Here is a 19810-nt window from a genome sequence, read left to right as displayed (position 1 = left end):
AACTATTTTACAATGGCATCAAGGAGTCTTATATCATTACATGTACATAAAAACCAAAACACAACCGATGTATAGCTTTTAAATAAACAAATAAAATCATAAAATTTAAAATATAGCCAACATAAAATTATTAAAAAGTTACATATAAATATGATATTTAGTACACTTTTCAAAGTAAAACAAAAAAAGAAATTATGAATGGAACTAAAATTAAAAGTTATGTGCAAAAGTAATTACCAAAAATGGCTCTTTAATAAAAATAAAGTAAACAATGAAGGTAAAATAAAAATAAAATTGATCTGGGTTGGGGGCCTAGCTCGATTGGCAAGAGCTTCCAGTAGTGAAGCAAGAGGTCACGAGGTCTAGTCTCCCCCCAACCCACGTGATACCGGAGGACGTGTCAAGCCAAAATCACCGGTCACGTTAAAAAGTTTACCCGGCGCACTGCAGTTTATAGGGGGGTGCTATACCCGATTCCTGCAGTCTAAATTAAATAAATAAAATAAAATTGGTCTCCATCTATGTAAGTAGTACAAAAAAATAGTTCTAATGTAAAATAAAATTACTCTTTGAGTAAACAAAACAGCTTGAGACTTATATCTCTTAGTCTTTTCTAAATAGATGTGTTAAAGATATTTGTGCTAATTAATACTATTAATAAATTGTTAATAATTATACGTATATAATTATAACTAATAATAATACTTCTATTATTATTATAACTAATAAAATAATAAAAAATTATTAGCAATATTATTTTTGATAGTTTCATTATTATAATATTGTTGTTGTTACTAGCATACCTATCTTAGATAAGTCTACGTAAAAGATGTCAAGAGATATCATTTGCAAGCCGGCTAATACATTTATATCACAAATCTGATAAAAAAAAGGCATCTCAAGAATGATAGATCTTGGCATCTTTTACATAGATTTATCTCAGATAAGTATGCTAGTAGCATTTGCAGATACAGCATGTAAAATATTAATTCAAATGTCAACATTTTTTTATTATTAAATGAACTAATCATTTTCATTGAACTCATAAAGAGCAGTACTTTCTATAAGATATGTATTGGTAGTTAATATGCTATAGTTTTAAAACACAAATAATTGTGGCGCCAATGATTCATATATTTAATTTAGAAGTGCTAGCCTTGAACCTTAACAAGCCTAGCAATGGCCACTACTTACAATCATGCACAATATAGGAGAAGCTCCCTATATCTTCACAAATCCCTAGACCCAGACCTATGTCTCAAGGGTTCATTCAAAATGGCTTTGCACAACTACTTGCAATCATGCACTCTATAGGAGAAGCTTCCTTATCCTAACAAATCCCTAGATCCAGACTTGTGCCTCAAGGGTTCATTTGAAATGGCTCTTCCTATGCATCTCTTTTGAGGAACTAGAGGCTCTATAGTTCACACATAGGTTTACAACACATATCACCAATGTACCATTAAACCAACATTAATGAAAGTTCAGTTGAAATGAGCTTACTTCTCCATTGAAGGATACCAAAACAAGAGTCCATGTTCTATATAATATATCATTTCCATGCCTTCATACAAAGCTAGTTGTACAATGGAAGCTTATTTCCATAATCGTAGCATTCATTTACTTATCTTCTAATAATCCCTCTCTTCCTCAGCTTTTCCATATTCATAGCATCCATTTACTTCTCTTCTAATAATCTGTCTCCCTTCCTCGGCTTTGCCATTCAATAGTTGTTTTCCTTTTTTCATTTTTTCATAGTGGCCATATGTAAATGGTGGCAATATTCTTAGTCCACACAAGGACTTTACATTAAGATATAACAATAGATGTCAACCCTATTCTTTCTTTTTGTCCTCCCTATTATTATTTTTTTATCTTATGTCAATCGTGGTTTTGGAAAGAGTCAAACCTTCTGATTTGTGTATTGTCAACGCCCAAGCAAACCATAAGGGTAATTGGTTTGTGAATTCCTTTTGTATTGGTGTAATTGGAATTGTATATGGAGTTTCATCTTCAAATGGTGTCCCTGCCTTAACTTGTATTGTTTCCTGATCTATTTTTCAGTACTTCTCCTCCCATTCTATTTAAGAAGTTATGTCTGTAAATTTTTATACTTCTCTTCATCTTATAGATCACTAAGTGTAATCCTAGACGTTGATTCAAAAATCTATATACATGACCAGAAACTCTTTCAAATATCAACATGGCATGAACCTTGTAACAAAATGATTGCAAATTGTGATGATTATCAAAGTTATAAATATGAAAAACAGACACAATGTCTAGCAAAATCAAAAAATGCAAAACATGGGTTAATATCAAAGCCCTAGATTCTGACCTGATTCCGGAGCTCTGCAATCTGTGAATCCTTGGCAAGGTTATTTCCTGCAGAAAATAAGATAAAACGCATTCAACAAAAAAAAGGAAATCACTAAAGGAAACATTTCAAATGAAGGAGATTAAAGACTGACCACAAAGCAAGCAAGGAGTAAAGCAGCACACTTACTCGCCAGGTCTGCATGCCCTTTCATAAGTTCTCCACGCAACTAAAGGCATGATGGCATGGTTAAGGTAAGAGATTCAATGCATATCCAGTAAACACTACTGAGGTAAACAGTGATTAAGAAATAAAGCTGGTCTTGCTACTTACTGAATCAAGATGTCTCACAGGTTCCAAAGAATGCAGAAACAAATTGTATGCTTTCTTGTCCATCAAAAGCTGATTAAGTTCATCCAGGCTGTTGTAACCAAAAACAATGTGATTAATGAAATCGATTAAAAATAAAAATACTTCTCAGTGCTCCTTTTCACTTGAGATGCATGTGTGAAGATCATAAACATGAAGCCTAACTAGTTTCAAGAAAAAAAAAATTCACAAGACCTTTATGAATGTAGAGAACGTTTGTAACAAATAATTTCTCAGCCAAAGATTTATGGTTTAATCATATCTTTGAGTTTAGTGTAAACTTTAAATAGCTAACATCATTCTGTTTTCCTGTTTCCACATTGTTCATGTTTTTCTGTTCCCAAGAAGACAATGGGGAAGGGGCCATTGATGGGCATGAATGGTATGCTAATGCTAAAATGAAAATCAAGGATTTCCATGCCCAAGAAAGAACTCACCATACCAAGTTGAGCAGAAAGCAATATGATGGCAGAAAAAAATTTATACAACACAAGTGCATCCCTATTTGTTTATAAATTATTTTTCATCTCTCAATTATTAAGAGCTTCCTCTACCACTTTTAAAGGGAAGTTTCAGGACTCTCATAAAAGGGAAATTTAGGGACTCTCATTCATGTATTTGTTTCTGTATCATGTAATTCCAGAGCAGACTATATGAAGTTTAATTATTTGAAGCCTTCAGATGAACTACTTTCTCAACTTACAAATGACCATCAAATGATTTAAAAGAATTGCAAAAATAAAGGTAAAGGTCAGATTTTAGGTCAATGCCAGATGAGACATCAATTTTGTGTGGAAGACACACCTTGTTGAAATCCAAAGGTTTTTTATTTTCATTTTCTTTATAAATTTTCATAGTGGCCATATATACCATACACTGCTCTAGATTCAAACCCATGTTGTCTCTATGAAGTCCACAACCTTTACTTAGGCCCACTCAAGCTGTACTAGTATCAATGCTACAAGACTCGCTAGGAATCGCATAGACTCGACAAGTCCTAAGACAAGCACGTCAAAAGAAAAACTCAGGAACTTGACAAGTCCTGGCAGGTAGACTCGATTGAGTCTATGAAAACCTAGAAAAAAAAAAGCATATAATTTTGAAAATGCTTAAACATAAAAGCATGAAAGTCAAACATTTTTGAAGGGTATGGCAGACTTTCAGGGGACGCTTAGTGATAAAATTATGAAAAATGGCATGCACCATGGCAATTTGTGTGGTGTAAAGGCTTTAATTTGGGCTTGCTGGTTGGGGCTCCTTCCCTCAACCCAACCTTGTATCATGATGAGGAGCACGCCTAGGGCATTGCACCTTGACCTCACTGGGAGCATTGCCCCTAGAACCCCACAAAGGGTGCTGCACCTTGACCCCATTGGGGCTGCTATTCCCAAATCTCTCCTCTAGTTTTAAAAAACAAAAAAATGAATCTCTTTTTGGGCCATGTTGGATGGATGACCAACATGTTTTTATTTGTTTGACTAAATTTCCAATTAAATTCCTAGTAAATCAATTACATTTATACTTCTAGTTTGCTAAGTCAAACTCTATCGCAAATAATGCTCCTCATATTATAGCAATATTTGCAAACTTGTCTAAGATAGAAAAGCACATGGCTCCACATAGAGCTAGTAATGTTTGTCTAAGGAACAAGCTCCTTCTTACCATAGTTCATGACTCCATATTGTGATTTTTGTTTTATATGCCATGGATATCATAATCCATGAGTTTTGTACCTTGAACACTTGACAATTTAATATATCTAAAAATGTTGTTTTCTTCAACTAAAATTCGCTTTTATATTCATGTGATCGATGTATACTTGTGTATGTGATCAAATTAGCTTCTATTTGATTATTTTATTTTGTCTTGAAAGTTTATTTATTGAACGGTGCATGATACAAGTTTTAAATCCTTAAAAATTTCTATATTTCATTTTTTTTTTTCAATTTGCCAAGTCTGCAAAAAGTCCAAGTCCAGGTCAAAAATCAGCTTGTCGGGTCTGCACCAAGTTCGAGTCGTGTAACTATGACTAGTATACCATGCAATATCATAGCATCAAAACCTCATACTACATGGTAAGTGGTAATACAGTTGAACAGTTGGTAGCCAAGTACATGATCTGAGTGTTGCTTTTTTGAAAAGAATTAAGAATTGTTTGGCAAATATGAGAAGGTTAAAAGTACAACACTTATAACTCAAGAACAGCAATCGTCAAAGCTAACTTATTTTCAACATTACATCAAAGTATAATTGACAAATTTCACAATCACGAATGTAATAGCAGTTTTTGATAAATAACCATATGATGAAACTAAACAGGTGTTAATTTTAGATCAGATTGATAGCAATAATCAGAAATAACACAATGAACACACAGAACACAAGCGTACCCTGGGAAAACCTCCCTCTTGGAGATGAAAAACCCAGCAATTAATCTCAGTTTATATTAGGCAATAATCAATATGTGACTTTACAAGTTTACTTCAACACTTGAAGCAATATGAACATCAGCATATACACAGCAATATGACGGACTTATCTGCAATATACTTGACTGAAGATGATTTGTTGCTGCTGATCATAGGACCATTCGCTGATCAAGGAGTCAGCTCGCTGACCATGAATGATAATCGCTGCTCCAGAATTAGTTCGCTGTTCTTGGAGAAGAATTTGCTGCCATAGGGATATGCTCGCTGATCTTTATGATGCAATTTGTTGTCCTTGGAGTTATATTCGTTGACTAGATAATTTCGTTGTTGATCAAGGATGTAATTCGATGTCTTCCATTGTGTCTAATGATGAATGAGTGAATCTTGTATATATATGTGATCTTAGCCACCTAATTCATCCTAGGTCGGCTCACAAGGATAATCAATTAATAATAATATGATGACCTAAACTTGGCGCCCCAATATAGGGTCAGCCCCATTGCATTTACAAGTTACAATGTTCAATATAGGGTTAGCCCTATCCACAAGTTACATTGCCCATTATAGGGCTAGACCAAATTACAAGTTATATTTAATTTTGCACATTTAATGTGACTAAGGCCGATAGGCCAATTAGTCACCCACAAGTTACATTATGGGTCACGCCCAATTTTCATATTTGCAAGTTACATACACATATCAACATCCTTAATGGTTACAAGTTACATAATGTGTTTGGGTCCAACCCAATACAAGTGATACTTATATTTGATCCGAACTAGCTATTATTTCAACACTCCCTCTTAGCTAGGGAGGATTCTAGCCAAATAACAAATCATCATGGACCTTTCCATGATATCCATCTTGCATTGCCCACGGGGATGGATCCAAAAACTTTATTATGCACACATGCAAGAAATGAATACACACAAATATATAAATACACATCATGAACTAGGACTGAGACTCCCTCTCAGCCAAGGCTGTGTTCTCCACAATTTCCAAGTCTCTTTCTGAAGCACACAAACTTCACTCGAACAAAAGGTTTGGCGAGAAAACAGCTGCAATCTGCTCATCGGTGTTGACATATTCAGCTGAATGGCACCTTTCTGTACCATATCATGAACATAGTGATAATGAGTTTTCACATGTTTTGGCCTGTCATAAAACACAGGATTAACAAACATCTCAATACAATTCTGATTGTTACAATTAATGACTGAGGGTTCCCAAGGTTGCCGAAACAACCTAGCAAGAAGCTTTGTGAAGCCACACTGCTTCACAACATACTCAGCTTTAGCAATGCTCAATGCAAATCAGGACTCATTCCTGCTGACCCAAGAGATTAGAGCAGAACTCAAGTTGAAGCAAATTCCTGAAGTGTTCTAACACTTCCTGACCAATCAAAATCTGAGTAGCCTTCTAGGCTGATGACAATGTTGATTGGATACTTCAGCCCGTAGCCAACTGTTTCTCGCAAATATCTCAGGATATCCTTGGTTGCAACAAGATGAACATGCTTAGGTTTGTTTATGAACTTCCTAAAGGGCACTCACTGCATAACAAATATTATGTCTAGTGTTCACTAGATGCATTGAGGATCCAATCAACTACCTGTACTCCGATGGATCTGCAAAATTAGAGTTAGCTGCAGATAAACTCAATTTCTATAGGAGTAGACATAGATTTACAATCCATCATATCAATGACATATTTTCTTGACTAAGGATAAGATCTTTGCCATACTTCTAGTCCTAGACAGTAATGCATTAGGCCTAGATCCTTCATTCCAAATTCAGTGGCTAATTCTTTCTTACATCTAATGATGAGACTATCTCCAACAGTTAGAAATAAATCATCCACATATATATAAGAAACAGAATTAGTAGTTCACCATTGAATACTTTTAAAGTAAAAGTTAGAATCGACATCATTCTTGCAAGATCCTAAACTAATCAAATACTTGTCAATCTTCTCATACCAAGCTCAAGAAGCTTGCTTGAGGCCATAAAGAGTTTTTCTTTAATGAGATTCTCTATTTTGATTCTCATAACCTTCTAGTTATTCAATATAGACAACATTAAGAAAACAATCTTTATATCCAACTTCCAACTTGCAGCATTAGCTATAATGGTTCTAATATTAGTATATCTAGCAACAAGAGCAAATGTTTCCTTCTAACTATGAGCTACACATCTAGCTTCATATTTTCTCAAAAACTTCCATATGGAACTCCCTCTTGATTCTTAATGTAAAATTGTGGTAACCAAGTCTCATGAAGATTGCATAATATAAGAATCAATCAAGGAAGGCAGCCAACATAAGTTACCATAAATCAAAGATGAGAAATGTCAATCTTTTCCTTACTTCACTTTTACGAAATGGACCCATAGCACAATCATTATGATTATGGCATACCTTCAAGTGAAGAAACTAAGCTCCCTCTTAAGCTTGAAGGCATGGTAATTCAAGAATATCTTGAAGAGAAGCATCAACATGATTAAATATCTCTTTATTAACTAGACTTCCACCATTGACAACATATGCCAAGATTGCTCAAAAGGATATTGCCAATTTATGATCAACTTCAATCATAGTGTAAAGCTACAAAACATTCTTTAAATGTAGCATTATTTTCCATAGTTGAATAACAAAGAGTTAGCAGTGCCTAATCACATCAGAAAATTAAGGCAAGTGTATGACTTCAGAAAACTTTGACAATCTAACATTTTACAAAATCCATAAGCAAGGTATATAAGCCAAATTTTCTTTCCAGCCAATGCATAAAATCAGATATGAGTATGAACCACTCAAAAAGATACACATTATAGTTGAGCACAAGCCTACGATCAAAAGACAACTTCAATAAGTTAGATACCTCATTCATCTTAGGTTTCATCATCAAGAGAATACTTACTTCAAGAATGTAATAGGTAGTATGCCCAAATTGAAGAGATAATATCACAATGAATATTATGTGAGGATAGTGAAAGCCATGACAGAAAATGCATTAGAGCTAAAGGCAATCCTCTACACAAGAAGAGCAGAGCAATGTTATAATAAATGTATAACAAAGAACATGAGAGCCTTTTATGAAGAGCTGAAGAGAACCAAGTGTTACACAGTCCCAGTCCTACATGCCAACCTTATTATAGAACAGAGACTACAGTCCGTATGATGTTAGGAGACACACCAGCAAGACTATTAAGCATTTCAAGATTTAGATAGAATATGATGCATCTGAACTATGCAACAAGTATCATTAGAAGAAGATAGAAGGGTCATCATTGAGCATAGATACTAAATAGGATGACTAAGGCATCTTACCTTTACATGCCTACCACACCAATGACTAGAGGACACTATATGTTTTCAACTAAGGTACCATGTTTCTAAATCTCCTATAATTTTATTCAGCTTTCAATCTTCCTATTTGTGCTTGCTGTTATATCCATCATAATACTCCTAGTTTTATATCTGAATACACATGCTGAAATCTTAAGTGCCAATGATGTATTTAGATCAATGCATCAATTCGGATCTTTACATATTCATAGCAAACCACATCAAATAGGTTGAGAGATAAACATACTCAAAATAGAGAGTAGGGCATAACCAAATACTAACTTCAATAATTCAAACTGGATTAGAACAAAGCTCGAACTAGGGTGATTGTTACAAACCCTAGGAAGATAGTTATGCAACCCTTAAAGGAATAAAAGGATTACTAAGATCTGAAAAACAAGTGCACAAACCGACATATGAAAGCACCCTCAGATGAAGTAGTTAACAAGCAAGAGAACCTTGTGCACTAGATAAAACACCGATAACAATAAGGCAATCAGATGCAAATCTCCAAACCAAGTGGACCCTACAATTGAGAATAGAGGAATGAGAACACCTGAAATCTTATTCTTGCTATCGTCCCATCGATGCCTTCAATTTGTCAAGCAGACATTGTTGTTGAACTTTCTAATTCACCGTAGACTTCTTCAGCCCTAATCTGCACAAGAAGTACAGGTTCTTCCTTCAAGCTGTTAGGCCTTATAGAAGGAATCTGGCTCTAATACCATGTTAATTTTAGATCAGATTGATAGCAATAATCAGAAATAACACAATGAACACACAGGAACACAAGAGTACCCTGGGAAAACCTCCCTCTTGGAGGTGAAAAACCCACCAATTCATCTCAGTTTATATTAGGCAATAATCAATATGTGACTTTACAAGTTTACTTCAACACTTCAAGCAGTATGAACATCAGCATATACACAGCAGTATGATGAACTTATCTGCAGTATACTTGACTGAAGATGATTTGCTGCTGCTGATCATAGGACCATGATTTGCTGTTGCTGATCATAGGACCATTCGCTGATCAAGGAGTCAGTTCGCTGACCATGAATGATAATGGTTGTTCTTGGAGATGAATTCGCTACCATAGGGATATGCTCGCTGATCTTTATGATGCAATTTGCTGTCCTTGTAGTTATATTCGCTGACTGGATAATTTCAATGCTGATCAAAGATGTAATTCGATGTCTTCCATTGTGTGTAATGATGAATGAGTGAATCTTGTATATATATGTGATCTTAGCCACCCAATTCATCCTATGTCGACTCACAAGGATAATCAATTAATAATAATATGATGACCTAAACTTGGCGCCCCAATATAGGGTCAGCCCCATTGCATTTACAAGTTACAATGTTCAATATAGGGTTCGCCCTATCCACAAGTTACATCGCCCATTATAGGGCCGGATCAAATTACAAGTTATATTTAATTTTGCACATTTAATGTGACTAAGGCCGATAGGCCAATTAGTCACCCACAAGTTACATTATGGGTCATGCCCAATTCTCATATTTGCAAGTTACATACACATATCAACATCCTTAATGGTTACAAGTTACATAATGCGTTTGGGTCCAGCCCAATACAAGTAATACTTATATTTGATCTGAACTAGCTATTATTTCAACAACAGGCACCAAAATGCATATCTCTGTAAAAGGGTTTTAAACTTTTGTTTTTCTACAGAATCTGACAATCTTTATCACAGCTATAGCTGACATTTAAATTTCTATGGTCTTATATGATGCCAAGAAATGAACATATATATTTACTGTGAGACAATAAAAAAATGCTAAATATTCATGAAATATTGAACAAATCAAAGACTGCCAATGAAATGAAATAAAAAACATTAGAACAAAGAAATGAATTTGTATTGAATCTATTGATTACATGTGCATTAACATGCGATGTTAAGCAGCATTTTTAATTTCTGCTGTAATTTTGTCTTGATGAGATCACAAACCTTTCCTACTTTTGCAACAGTATTTTCTACATCAAGGGCCAGGAAGAACTTTCATACATCGATTCTTACCAACATTTTCAATTACAAGATCAGAAATGCAAGTGGAAATAATTTTTTTACAAAAAGGAATGAGAAAGAAAGAAAGAAATTCTATTACTTTTCACAGACAATCAAAAATAGGTCAACAGGAATCAAAGAGTACAGTTAGACACAACATAGAGGTCAATAGATGATATTCAAATTAAAAACAGAGGAACATATTATTCGGGGGAAAAGAACACGTCAGTGCATGGAATGATTTAAGAGGACAAAAACAACAAAACAACTTCCACAAATGACAAAAAAATGCATGAAAGTCAAATTGCAGTTAACAAGATGATTTAAGTTAATGTTTCCTACCTAGATGTTGCCCTTGGCATGGGGAACTTATTTGATGTTGCATGCACAAGTGATGAAGACCATGCAAAATAAACTTCTTGATATAGCTAGAAATGAATAGCAGAAAATAACAACATATCAGTTAATAACACACATGAATAGCTACCAAAAGTAGATGTTGTACACTTGTCATAAGCATAGGTTGAATAGATTTGTAAGGATGAGGCTAAGAATTGTTTGGATAAGGCTAAGCACATGGCTGCCCAGAATTCAGCATGTGGAATCCACCTAGCATAACTCGCAATCAAAGAAGACCCAAGTGAACTGGGCCAAGTAAACATGCAGGATATTTACAATGATGGAGATTAATAGAAGATAAGAAATGATCACAATAATGGTTCTCGTCATTTTCAATTTGACTGATTTTTAATGATAGCTTTTGTTTCAATAATTTACCATAGGAAAAATCTTATGAGGGAAGAGAAACCTAACCCCATTCCCTTTGGGTAATCACGCAAATGCAATGCATGTTTGTCTAAGCATTCATGGTTGTACTAAAGACTTGTTAGACTCAAACAATAAAGACAATTCTGATAGAGAGGATAGCATAAACAACCTACATAGCGACCATAAAGTAGAAGTAACTAGCTCACAGACAATAATGACTACTCTGATAGACAGGATATCATAAGCAACCCACATAGCAACAATAAAGAAAAAGTTACTAGCTCACAACAAGGAACTCTCAATCCCTCTTACTATTACAACAAGATTACATCTGCTGGACATATCCATTCAGCAACTTAAATATTGTTGACATGAAATGACCCAACTGGCTTCAAAGAAAGATGGAGCCTCAAACAATAAAGTCAAATCTGAAAGAGAGAATATCATAAGCAACCTACATAGCAACCATTAAAAAAGTTAACTAATTCACAAAGATGAGGTTGATATAAGAGCTCTTAGTCCCTTTTGCTATTGTGCCAAAATTAGATCTGCTGGACATATCCAAGGCTTTACGGCAATCTACAAGACAAAGGACATTTTAATGGTAGAGTCTAGACCCAGACAGCAACTTTAATATTGTTCGAAAGAAATGACCCAATTGACTTTGAAGAAAGATGCAGCCCTTCTGCATGATTGTAAAATAGAGTTACACAGAAACCCTGACTGTTTTTGGCATGACAAAGTGTTACAATATCACTGGTTACGTTAGGTTATTGCTATATTTCATTCTTCCTACATTTTCAAATTGTAGTTATTAAAGTAGTTAACCTGGTTCTTACCCACAGGTACCAGGAAACACTATTAAAGGCACATGGACTGCTTCTCCTTCCCCATACTAACAATTTCTGGTGACTATATTTATATATAATATGGGCATATCCTTATACATTTACTAACATAACCTCTTTGAATAGCATCCCAGTTCCCATACTAATACTGGTACTTGTTGTGAGGCATTCACACATCACCTCATTTCAAATGGGGACCCCCACTTTTTTTCTGCTTTCTAGGGTAGTGTTAGAGTCCTTTGCTATTAGCCTTTGCATTGGAGAGGTATAGTTTCTCAAGAAGCTAGGAGTCAGGTGAATAGCCCTGTGTGAGGTGTGAAATGAAGTGTTATAAGATGAGTAAGTGGTCGTGAACTCGTAAGGTCAAGGATTGCAATGGCAAGATGGTGAAGAGGTAAAGTCAAATTGGGCATAAAGAGAAAGAGGCATTGATGGAGAAACCCTTAATCAAGTCTAATCAACAACACAGGTGTTTCCTTTATCATCTGAGTGACTTATATATGTTACAATGAGAGATGACTTCTACAGGCAAAATTTGACTAAGTATATAAAAATTTCAATTGCTCCCTAGTAGGAGCGAATTTTGCTTCTATTGCTCCTCATTAGGAGCGAAATCCTTTCCAAGCTCTCCAAGTCGCTCAAGATACCTCTAATCATTGTGTGAGCAAGGAATGCAATGCAGGATCAATAACCTTGAATTAGGTCAGATATGTAGGCAACTTTGAGTGCTCCCTAGTTGGAGCGAAATCTACTTCCATTACCCATTGTTGGGAGCGATGTTGGGAGCGATGTGGACTTCTTGAGCAACATTTGAGAGAAATGAATGAGTTTATAAGCCTTTAACAACATTTTGATCATAGAAGAAGTGAAGTTTATAATGAATTCAACCAAAGAATAAACAGAGATTGCTAGTAAGGGTCACTTCCATTGCTCCTCTCTAGGAGCGAAAAACTTCAATTGCCCCTTTCTCAGAGCAAATTTCACTTCCATTGCCTTAGGCTGAAGGCGAAGTCACATTCAAGATGAGTTTTGAGGTCTTTGGTGTATGGAAGCATAAATTAAAGCATAAAGTTAAACTCAAAGATGCATTCTCTAGTCACTTCCATTGCTCAAAGTTGAAGGCGAAAAACTTCAAGTGCTCCCTACTTGGGGCTAAATTCACTTATTTTGCCCTTAGTTGAGAGCGAAATTGTTCCTAGAATGCACATTGAGCCTAGTTTGAAAACTTGAATGAAAGGATTGAAGGAAAGTAAACAAGAAAGTGCTAAATGTCAAATTTCAATCCACTTCAAGTGCTCCCCAGTAGGAGCAAATTCTACTTCATGTGCTCAAGTCTCAGAGCGAAATTCCCCTAAAAGCCTTTCTTGAGGTTAGTTTGACATGTTTTCATAAATCAATGGTTAAAAGACTTTAGGTTTGAGCCCATTGAATGAAGGGAAGTGAGTAAAAGCGAGTTCAATTTCAAGTTTGAAGATCACTTCAAGTGCTCTAAGTTCAGAGCGAAAAACTTCAAGTGCTCCTTCTTTGGAGCGAAATCTGCTTCATTTGCTCTTCCCTTGGAGCGAATTTGTCTCTAAAGCCTTGAATAAATATGATTTAGTGTGTTTCAGTTGTCATGAATGAAAGATAGTGAGAAAGACTTTGATTTGAGGGATCATTTCAATTGCTCCTTCTTTGGAGCAATTTCAACTTTGAGTGCTCCCTAGTTGGAGCGAATTTTGCTTCATTTGCCCAAGGTAAGAAGCGAAGTTGCTTATAGAGCATTGCCTTAAGTTGATTCAATGTCTTCGTGAGAGATTTTTCGAATTTGAGTTGATGAAGGGCGAAATTTGAGAGAACTTCAATTCCTCCCCTCTAAGAGCGAAAAGTGCTTCCATTGCTCCTTCTTAGGAGCGAAATCACCTGTCGTTGCTCCTTCATGAGAGCGAATTCACTTCTAACGAACTAATTGAGGGTAATTTGATGGTTTTGCACAAGGAGACTAAAAAACTCAAGGAATGAACGAGGTACAAGAGATCAATTGATGAAGAGGTGATGAACTTGCTCCAACTCCCATTGCTCCAACTTCCATTGCCTATCCTTAGAAGTGATCTTCTCTATAGATGCACTTATTAAACCTGCAAATCATATAAAAATCAGAAATCATGTCAAATTAGGAGGTTATATATAAGGTATATATCATGTGTGTTTGATGCTCATTTGTTTGTTGTGTAGGAGGTGATGAAAGAAATCAAAAGAACCATATTGGAAGAGGAAGATTGGAACAAGCATCTCAAGGAGAAAATTTCAAGACTAAGGTCAAGATACAAGGAAGATATCCTCAGGAGGATTTCATAGGCAAGCACAAGGAGGTGACTACACAAGAAACACTCACTTATACCAGAACATGATATCCACATTCAAGGATGAAGATGAAAGAATCATAGAATCCTCACTACAACATCACATAGGAGTTTCAAAGGAGTGAAGAAGCAGCTATGACATCAAGGGTTCATTCCAAGGCAGTAACAAGATCCAAAACTAAGAAGAAGTCAACATCCACACCTTGCACATTCATGATTGATACATTCAAGAGGATAGTTTCTGAAGGGTTAATAAAAGTAAGATCATCATCACCGTTGAAGTTGGATAATGTTGAGTATCAAGACATATTGCTCAATACTCATTCATTCATGGTGAGTCAAATCTACAAGCAAGATGAAATGGCATCCTAGTGATCGTCCCAATCACCACTCACCAATCAAAGGAGCTCCACATCAACATGTCCAAATTCACTGAACCAATCTCATCATATGAAGGCACAAACTTCGAGGCACCTAACCCCATTGTCTATTGGTCAAATATTCTAGAGATAACATGTGTCAAAGCAATAACTATTTCATTGGCCAGAATAGAGTTTGTTGTAACAAACCCTAAGTAGGGTTTCATTGTAAAATCCTAGCCATTGATAGGGTTTGATCCTAGCCATTCGTTGTAATGAGCTCTCTATATAAAGCTCAAGCTCTTCATTTGTAAAGGTTGATAGACGGATAATAGTAATAGAATAGAAGGAATAGAATAGTGAATAGTACATAGCAATTAGAGTAGAAGTTAGGTTGGGAGAAGGCAAAGATTGTTGCCAAAACCTTGTTGTAAAGGACAAATGATTTCATTGAAGTTATGTTGAATTAATGTGTTGTTTCAACAAGTTGCATGGTCTCTACTTCTCAATTCATTTACTTTCATGTTGGTTAGATTGAATGGAGGAATTTGTTGAATGTATTTGTGTGGAATCTGTTTAGTCCATACCACTAGCCTTTTGCTGATTTTAAGTGTACCTTGTGTGGTCAATTGGAATGATATGAGCTTAACTTCAAATTGTTATACATCCATTGCTTATGCATTAACTTGAATGGTAATCAATGTTTGGTGTTAATGATTTGAACATCTTTGAATTATCCCTTAGAAGATTGCACTAAGCTTGTTTCAAATTGTTTTGTTTGATGGTGAGATCTCGCCTAGTAGGATTCCATCGAATCGTTCACTCTTCTCTTGCATTATTAGGATTAGAATAGACTTCCTAATCCCCATGCCTTTTGCTCTTTCTTTATTCTCCAAGTAGATAGTTAGAATCTAAGTTCGAGTTCAAGCATTCAACAATTCAACGTAAGTCACCTTGTGATTCCAGCATAATCACATCAAACCAATGAGCTTATCCACACGTCATGACCCGACATTGAAGAACCTTGGAGTTGTCTCAAGTGATCCTTAGGCGAATCTTAAGCATTCAAGTAACTTTGTTCAAGAGAGGATAAGATACTTTTGATGATAATGATTTCAAATTGTTCTGTTTGATGGTGAGACCTCGCCCAGTAGAATTCCATCGAATCATTCACTCTTCTCTTGCATTATTAGGATTAGAATAGACTTCCTAAACCCCATGCCTTCTGCTCTTTCTTTATTCTCCAAGCAGATAGTTAGAATCTAAGTTCCAGCAATTCGAGCATTCAACAATTCAAGGTAAGTCCCGTTGTGATTCCAACATAATCACATCAAACCAACGAGCTTATCCACACATTGTGACCCGACATTGAAGAACCTTAGAGTTGCCTCAAGCATAGATGACATACTCGCCGAAAACTTGGCGAGTGACAAAAACTTGCTGAGTTTTTGGACCTGGCGAGTAGTTACAACTTCTACTCGCCAGGAAAACTCACCGTGTTTTTGGCGAGTTTTTGCCAAAAACTCGGCGACGCAAAAACTCGCCCGCGTTTCCATATCAGCCTAAAACGGCAAAAACGGCATTTTTTTTTTGTTTTTCGATTGGGTTTTGGGCTGAGAAGGGGAAAGTTCACTTGGAAGGACTTGCAAGGTGTGATTTGGAGTGATTTTTGAGTGATTCCAAGTGGATTTGAAGGGGATTTGAAGGGAAAATCAGATTCCCAGGTAAGTTTTTTATTTTTTTTCTACGCTTTTTTAAAACAATTTGTTTATTTTTTGTTGCATTTAGATTGATTAGAAATGATTCCTAGGTAGTCTAAATCATTTCTAAGTTATTTGCACAAGATTTAACACTAGATTTGACAAGTTTTGTTGATTTTTCACAATTTTTTTGAAGAATCTAATTTTCAAAAAAAAATTCAAACCCTACTTTTTTTTTAAAAAAAACTTCAAATGATGTCTAAATTTATTTAAACTAATGTATTGCTTAGTGCTAAATTGTTTAACTAAAATGTTAATTTTTTTTTTCACTTTGTATGTGTAGGTTAAGTAGGCATTAATCATGGCAAGGGAGCAATGGCCACTAGATCCATGCCCATCTGGATATATAGGCACCCGTCCTAGAGGTGCTAGAGATGGGGCATGGAGGTATGCCTATGAGGGACCCGATCTTGGGTCTATATGCATAAAGTGTGAGAGAATACTTCATGGAGGCATCAACCGCCTCAAATACCACCTTGCAGGAATAGATAGGCATGATGCTAGAGCATGCCCTGGGACCAATGAAGAAATAAAAAGACAAATGAATGCCCTACTTGCAGCTGGGGAAGAGAAGAAATTGCAAAGGGAGAGGGCAAAGCTAGCCATGAGATCAGCCATAGTTGAATCTCAAGGTGTTTCTGTTGACCTTGAAGAGGAACAAGAAGCACTTGAGGGCATAGTGGGCTCTCGGCATGGCCCACATATCCACAAACCCACCATCACCTCGCCCATTGCTTCTGCTTCCTCTAGTAGAGTACCTGGCACTATTCCACTTCCATCACAACGATTAGGGTCGATAGGTGATTATTTTGTGCCCAAGAACACACCTGGAGCACAACCATCATTAGAGGCCACTAGATGGAATAAGAAGGTACATGAGAAAACTGACATTGCAGTAGCTGATTTTTGGTACTTCAACAACATTGCAATCAATGTGGCGGAGAATGCTTATTGGCTGAATTTGGTGACTGCTATGACAGTTTCAGGAAAGGGGTACAAAGCCCCTTCTCGCAGAGATTTGAGTGGGAGGTTAGTAAATTACTACATAGTCCACTTGATTTCATTTTTAATTATTTTTTAGATTTCTTGTTTATTAAATCAAAATTGTGTACTAAGACCTAATTTCACTTTGCACTTACAGGTTACTCACAAATGCAGTTGCTAGGGCAAGAGAAGTGATGGAGGATCAAAAAATTGCATGGGCAAATTATGGCTGCACCATTCTTTCTGATGGGTGGACAGATGGCAAGAAGCGCACCATCATCAATTTTTTGGTCGCTTGCAAGGACAATGTAGTGTTCTTGAAATCTGTTGATGCCTCCAACAAGGTGAAAAATGCAGAAACATTGGCTGGAATGTTGGAGCATGTCGTCATGGAGGTGGGGGTAGAGAATGTGGTGCAAATCATCATAGATAATGCAACAGCATATGTGTTAGCAGGTAGAATCCTTTTGAGTTATCATCTTTAGGCATTAGCAATATTTTCATTTGTTGTGGCTTTGTTTTACTTGGTTGCATATTTCTTAAGAATAAATTCTTCTTTTGCAGGAAGAATCCTCCAAGAGAGGCACCCCACTCTTTTTTGGACACCTTGTGCAGCACATGTTCTTGACCTTCTTTTGGAGGACATAGGAAAACTTGAGTGGGTGACTCCAATTGTGGAAGATGCAAGGAGGATCACCAAATATATTTACAATCACCCTTGGGTCCTAAATTTGATGAGATAGCACACCCAAGGGAAAGATTTGGTGAGAGCTGGTGTCACAAGGTTTGCAACGATTTTCTTGACGTTGCAAAGCCTTCTTGCTTCATTGACTTCTTTGAAACAAATGTTTGTGAGTGGAGAATGGCTTAAATCACCTTATTCAAAGAAGCCTGAAAGAGAGGTTGTCACATGCATAGTCTTCGATAGCCAATTTGCACAAAGGGCTGCAGAGATTGTGAAGGTTGTTACTTCAAAACTTTAATTTTTAAATTTTAGTTATTCTTGATTCAAGTCTCTCATTACTAATTTGTAACTTCGTTATTTAAATTTTAGTCTTTTTGTAATTTGTATTTTTCAATTGTAAGTGTCAGAGCCCTTGGTTTGAGTTCTTCGCTTGGTGGATGGGGATAAAACCCCAATGGGATATCTTTATGAGGCCATGGATAGGGCCAAGGAGTCTATCAAAAATTACTACAAGGGGGATAGGCTCAAATTTGATCCCATTTGGGAAATTGTTGATAGGAGGTGGAACAATCAGCTCCACCAACCCATTCATGCAGCAGGGTACTTCCCCAACCCTCGTTTTAGGTTCGGGGGTTCTTACTCAGATTCAAATGGAGAAGTCATGGAGGGCCTCAGTACATGCATTGAGAGGATGGTACCTAATGTTGAGGAGAGAGACCTCATTGTGAGTGAGCTCCAAAATTATGAGGGAGGAAGGGGTAAGCTATTCTCTTCAGAGCTGGCTAGGAGAGGAAGAACCACTCAAACCCCAGGTATAACATTTGCCATTTGGATTTTAGGATCTAAAGACTAAAATGATTGATAAATTATGTTTTCTCTTTTCTCTTTGCTTTCTAATTTTTCCATTTTATTTATTTTGCAGATGCTTGGTGGCAAAATTGGGGTGGAAACACCCCACATCTCAAAAAATTTGCCCTCACAGTCTTATGTCAGCCTTGCAGTTCATCCAATTGTGAGCGCAATTGGAGCTTGTTAGAAGCAATCCACACGAAGAAGAGGAACAAGTTAGCGCAAAAACGGCTCAATGACCTTGTCTACATGCAATATAATCTTCGATTGCGCGTAAGGAAGGTAGAGGAACTAGAAGGTGGTCCAATTAACTTGAATGATATAGATCCTTACAGTGATTGGACATCACAGAAGCAGCCTCCATTGTTTTCCGACACTGACATCACTTATTTGGAGAGGCAGGCTATGGAGGAGGGGGGTGGATTTGGTTTCAAGCTGGATGACATTGAGAAGGATGAGGATGAGGATGAGGATGAGGATGAAGATGAGTTGCCAGTGTCAAAAGCAGGTGGAGACATAGCTTCATCCAGGATGGAGGATGAGTCTGAATCAGCCATACCGAGCGAGGAGGCACAGTCACGCCAATCCCACAACAGACTTATACGACTAGACAGTCTAGACCCTCTAGTTCTACCTCTCCCCAAGTTTTTGCTAGAGCTGGGAAGAGGAAGTTGTAATTGTAATTTGTAATGATGTATTTACTTTTGTTTTTACAAAAA

General features: G+C 36.4%; 1 protein-coding gene across 8 annotated transcripts in view; it reads right to left on the bottom strand.

Moving 5' to 3' along the window:
- The window catches only part of LOC131045783 (vacuolar protein-sorting-associated protein 37 homolog 2), a 98514-nt gene that overhangs the window by 66975 nt on the left and 11729 nt on the right, over window positions 1–19810 (bottom strand). For all 8 annotated transcript variants that reach the window (XM_057979384.2, XM_057979385.2, XM_057979386.2 and 5 more), the window contains exons 4-6: window positions 2651–2738; window positions 2507–2546; window positions 2339–2385 (exon numbers count right to left, since the gene is read on the bottom strand). In XM_057979384.2, the coding sequence (XP_057835367.1) occupies window positions 2339–2385; window positions 2507–2546; window positions 2651–2738 (175 nt within the window). The remainder of the gene's footprint in view (window positions 1–2338; window positions 2386–2506; window positions 2547–2650; window positions 2739–19810) is intronic.

The sequence above is a fragment of the Cryptomeria japonica genome, chromosome 5 (genome assembly GCF_030272615.1).
Source record: "Cryptomeria japonica chromosome 5, Sugi_1.0, whole genome shotgun sequence".
Taxonomy (NCBI): Eukaryota; Viridiplantae; Streptophyta; class Pinopsida; order Cupressales; family Cupressaceae; genus Cryptomeria; species Cryptomeria japonica.
This window is presented reverse-complemented; position numbering and strand designations above follow the sequence as displayed.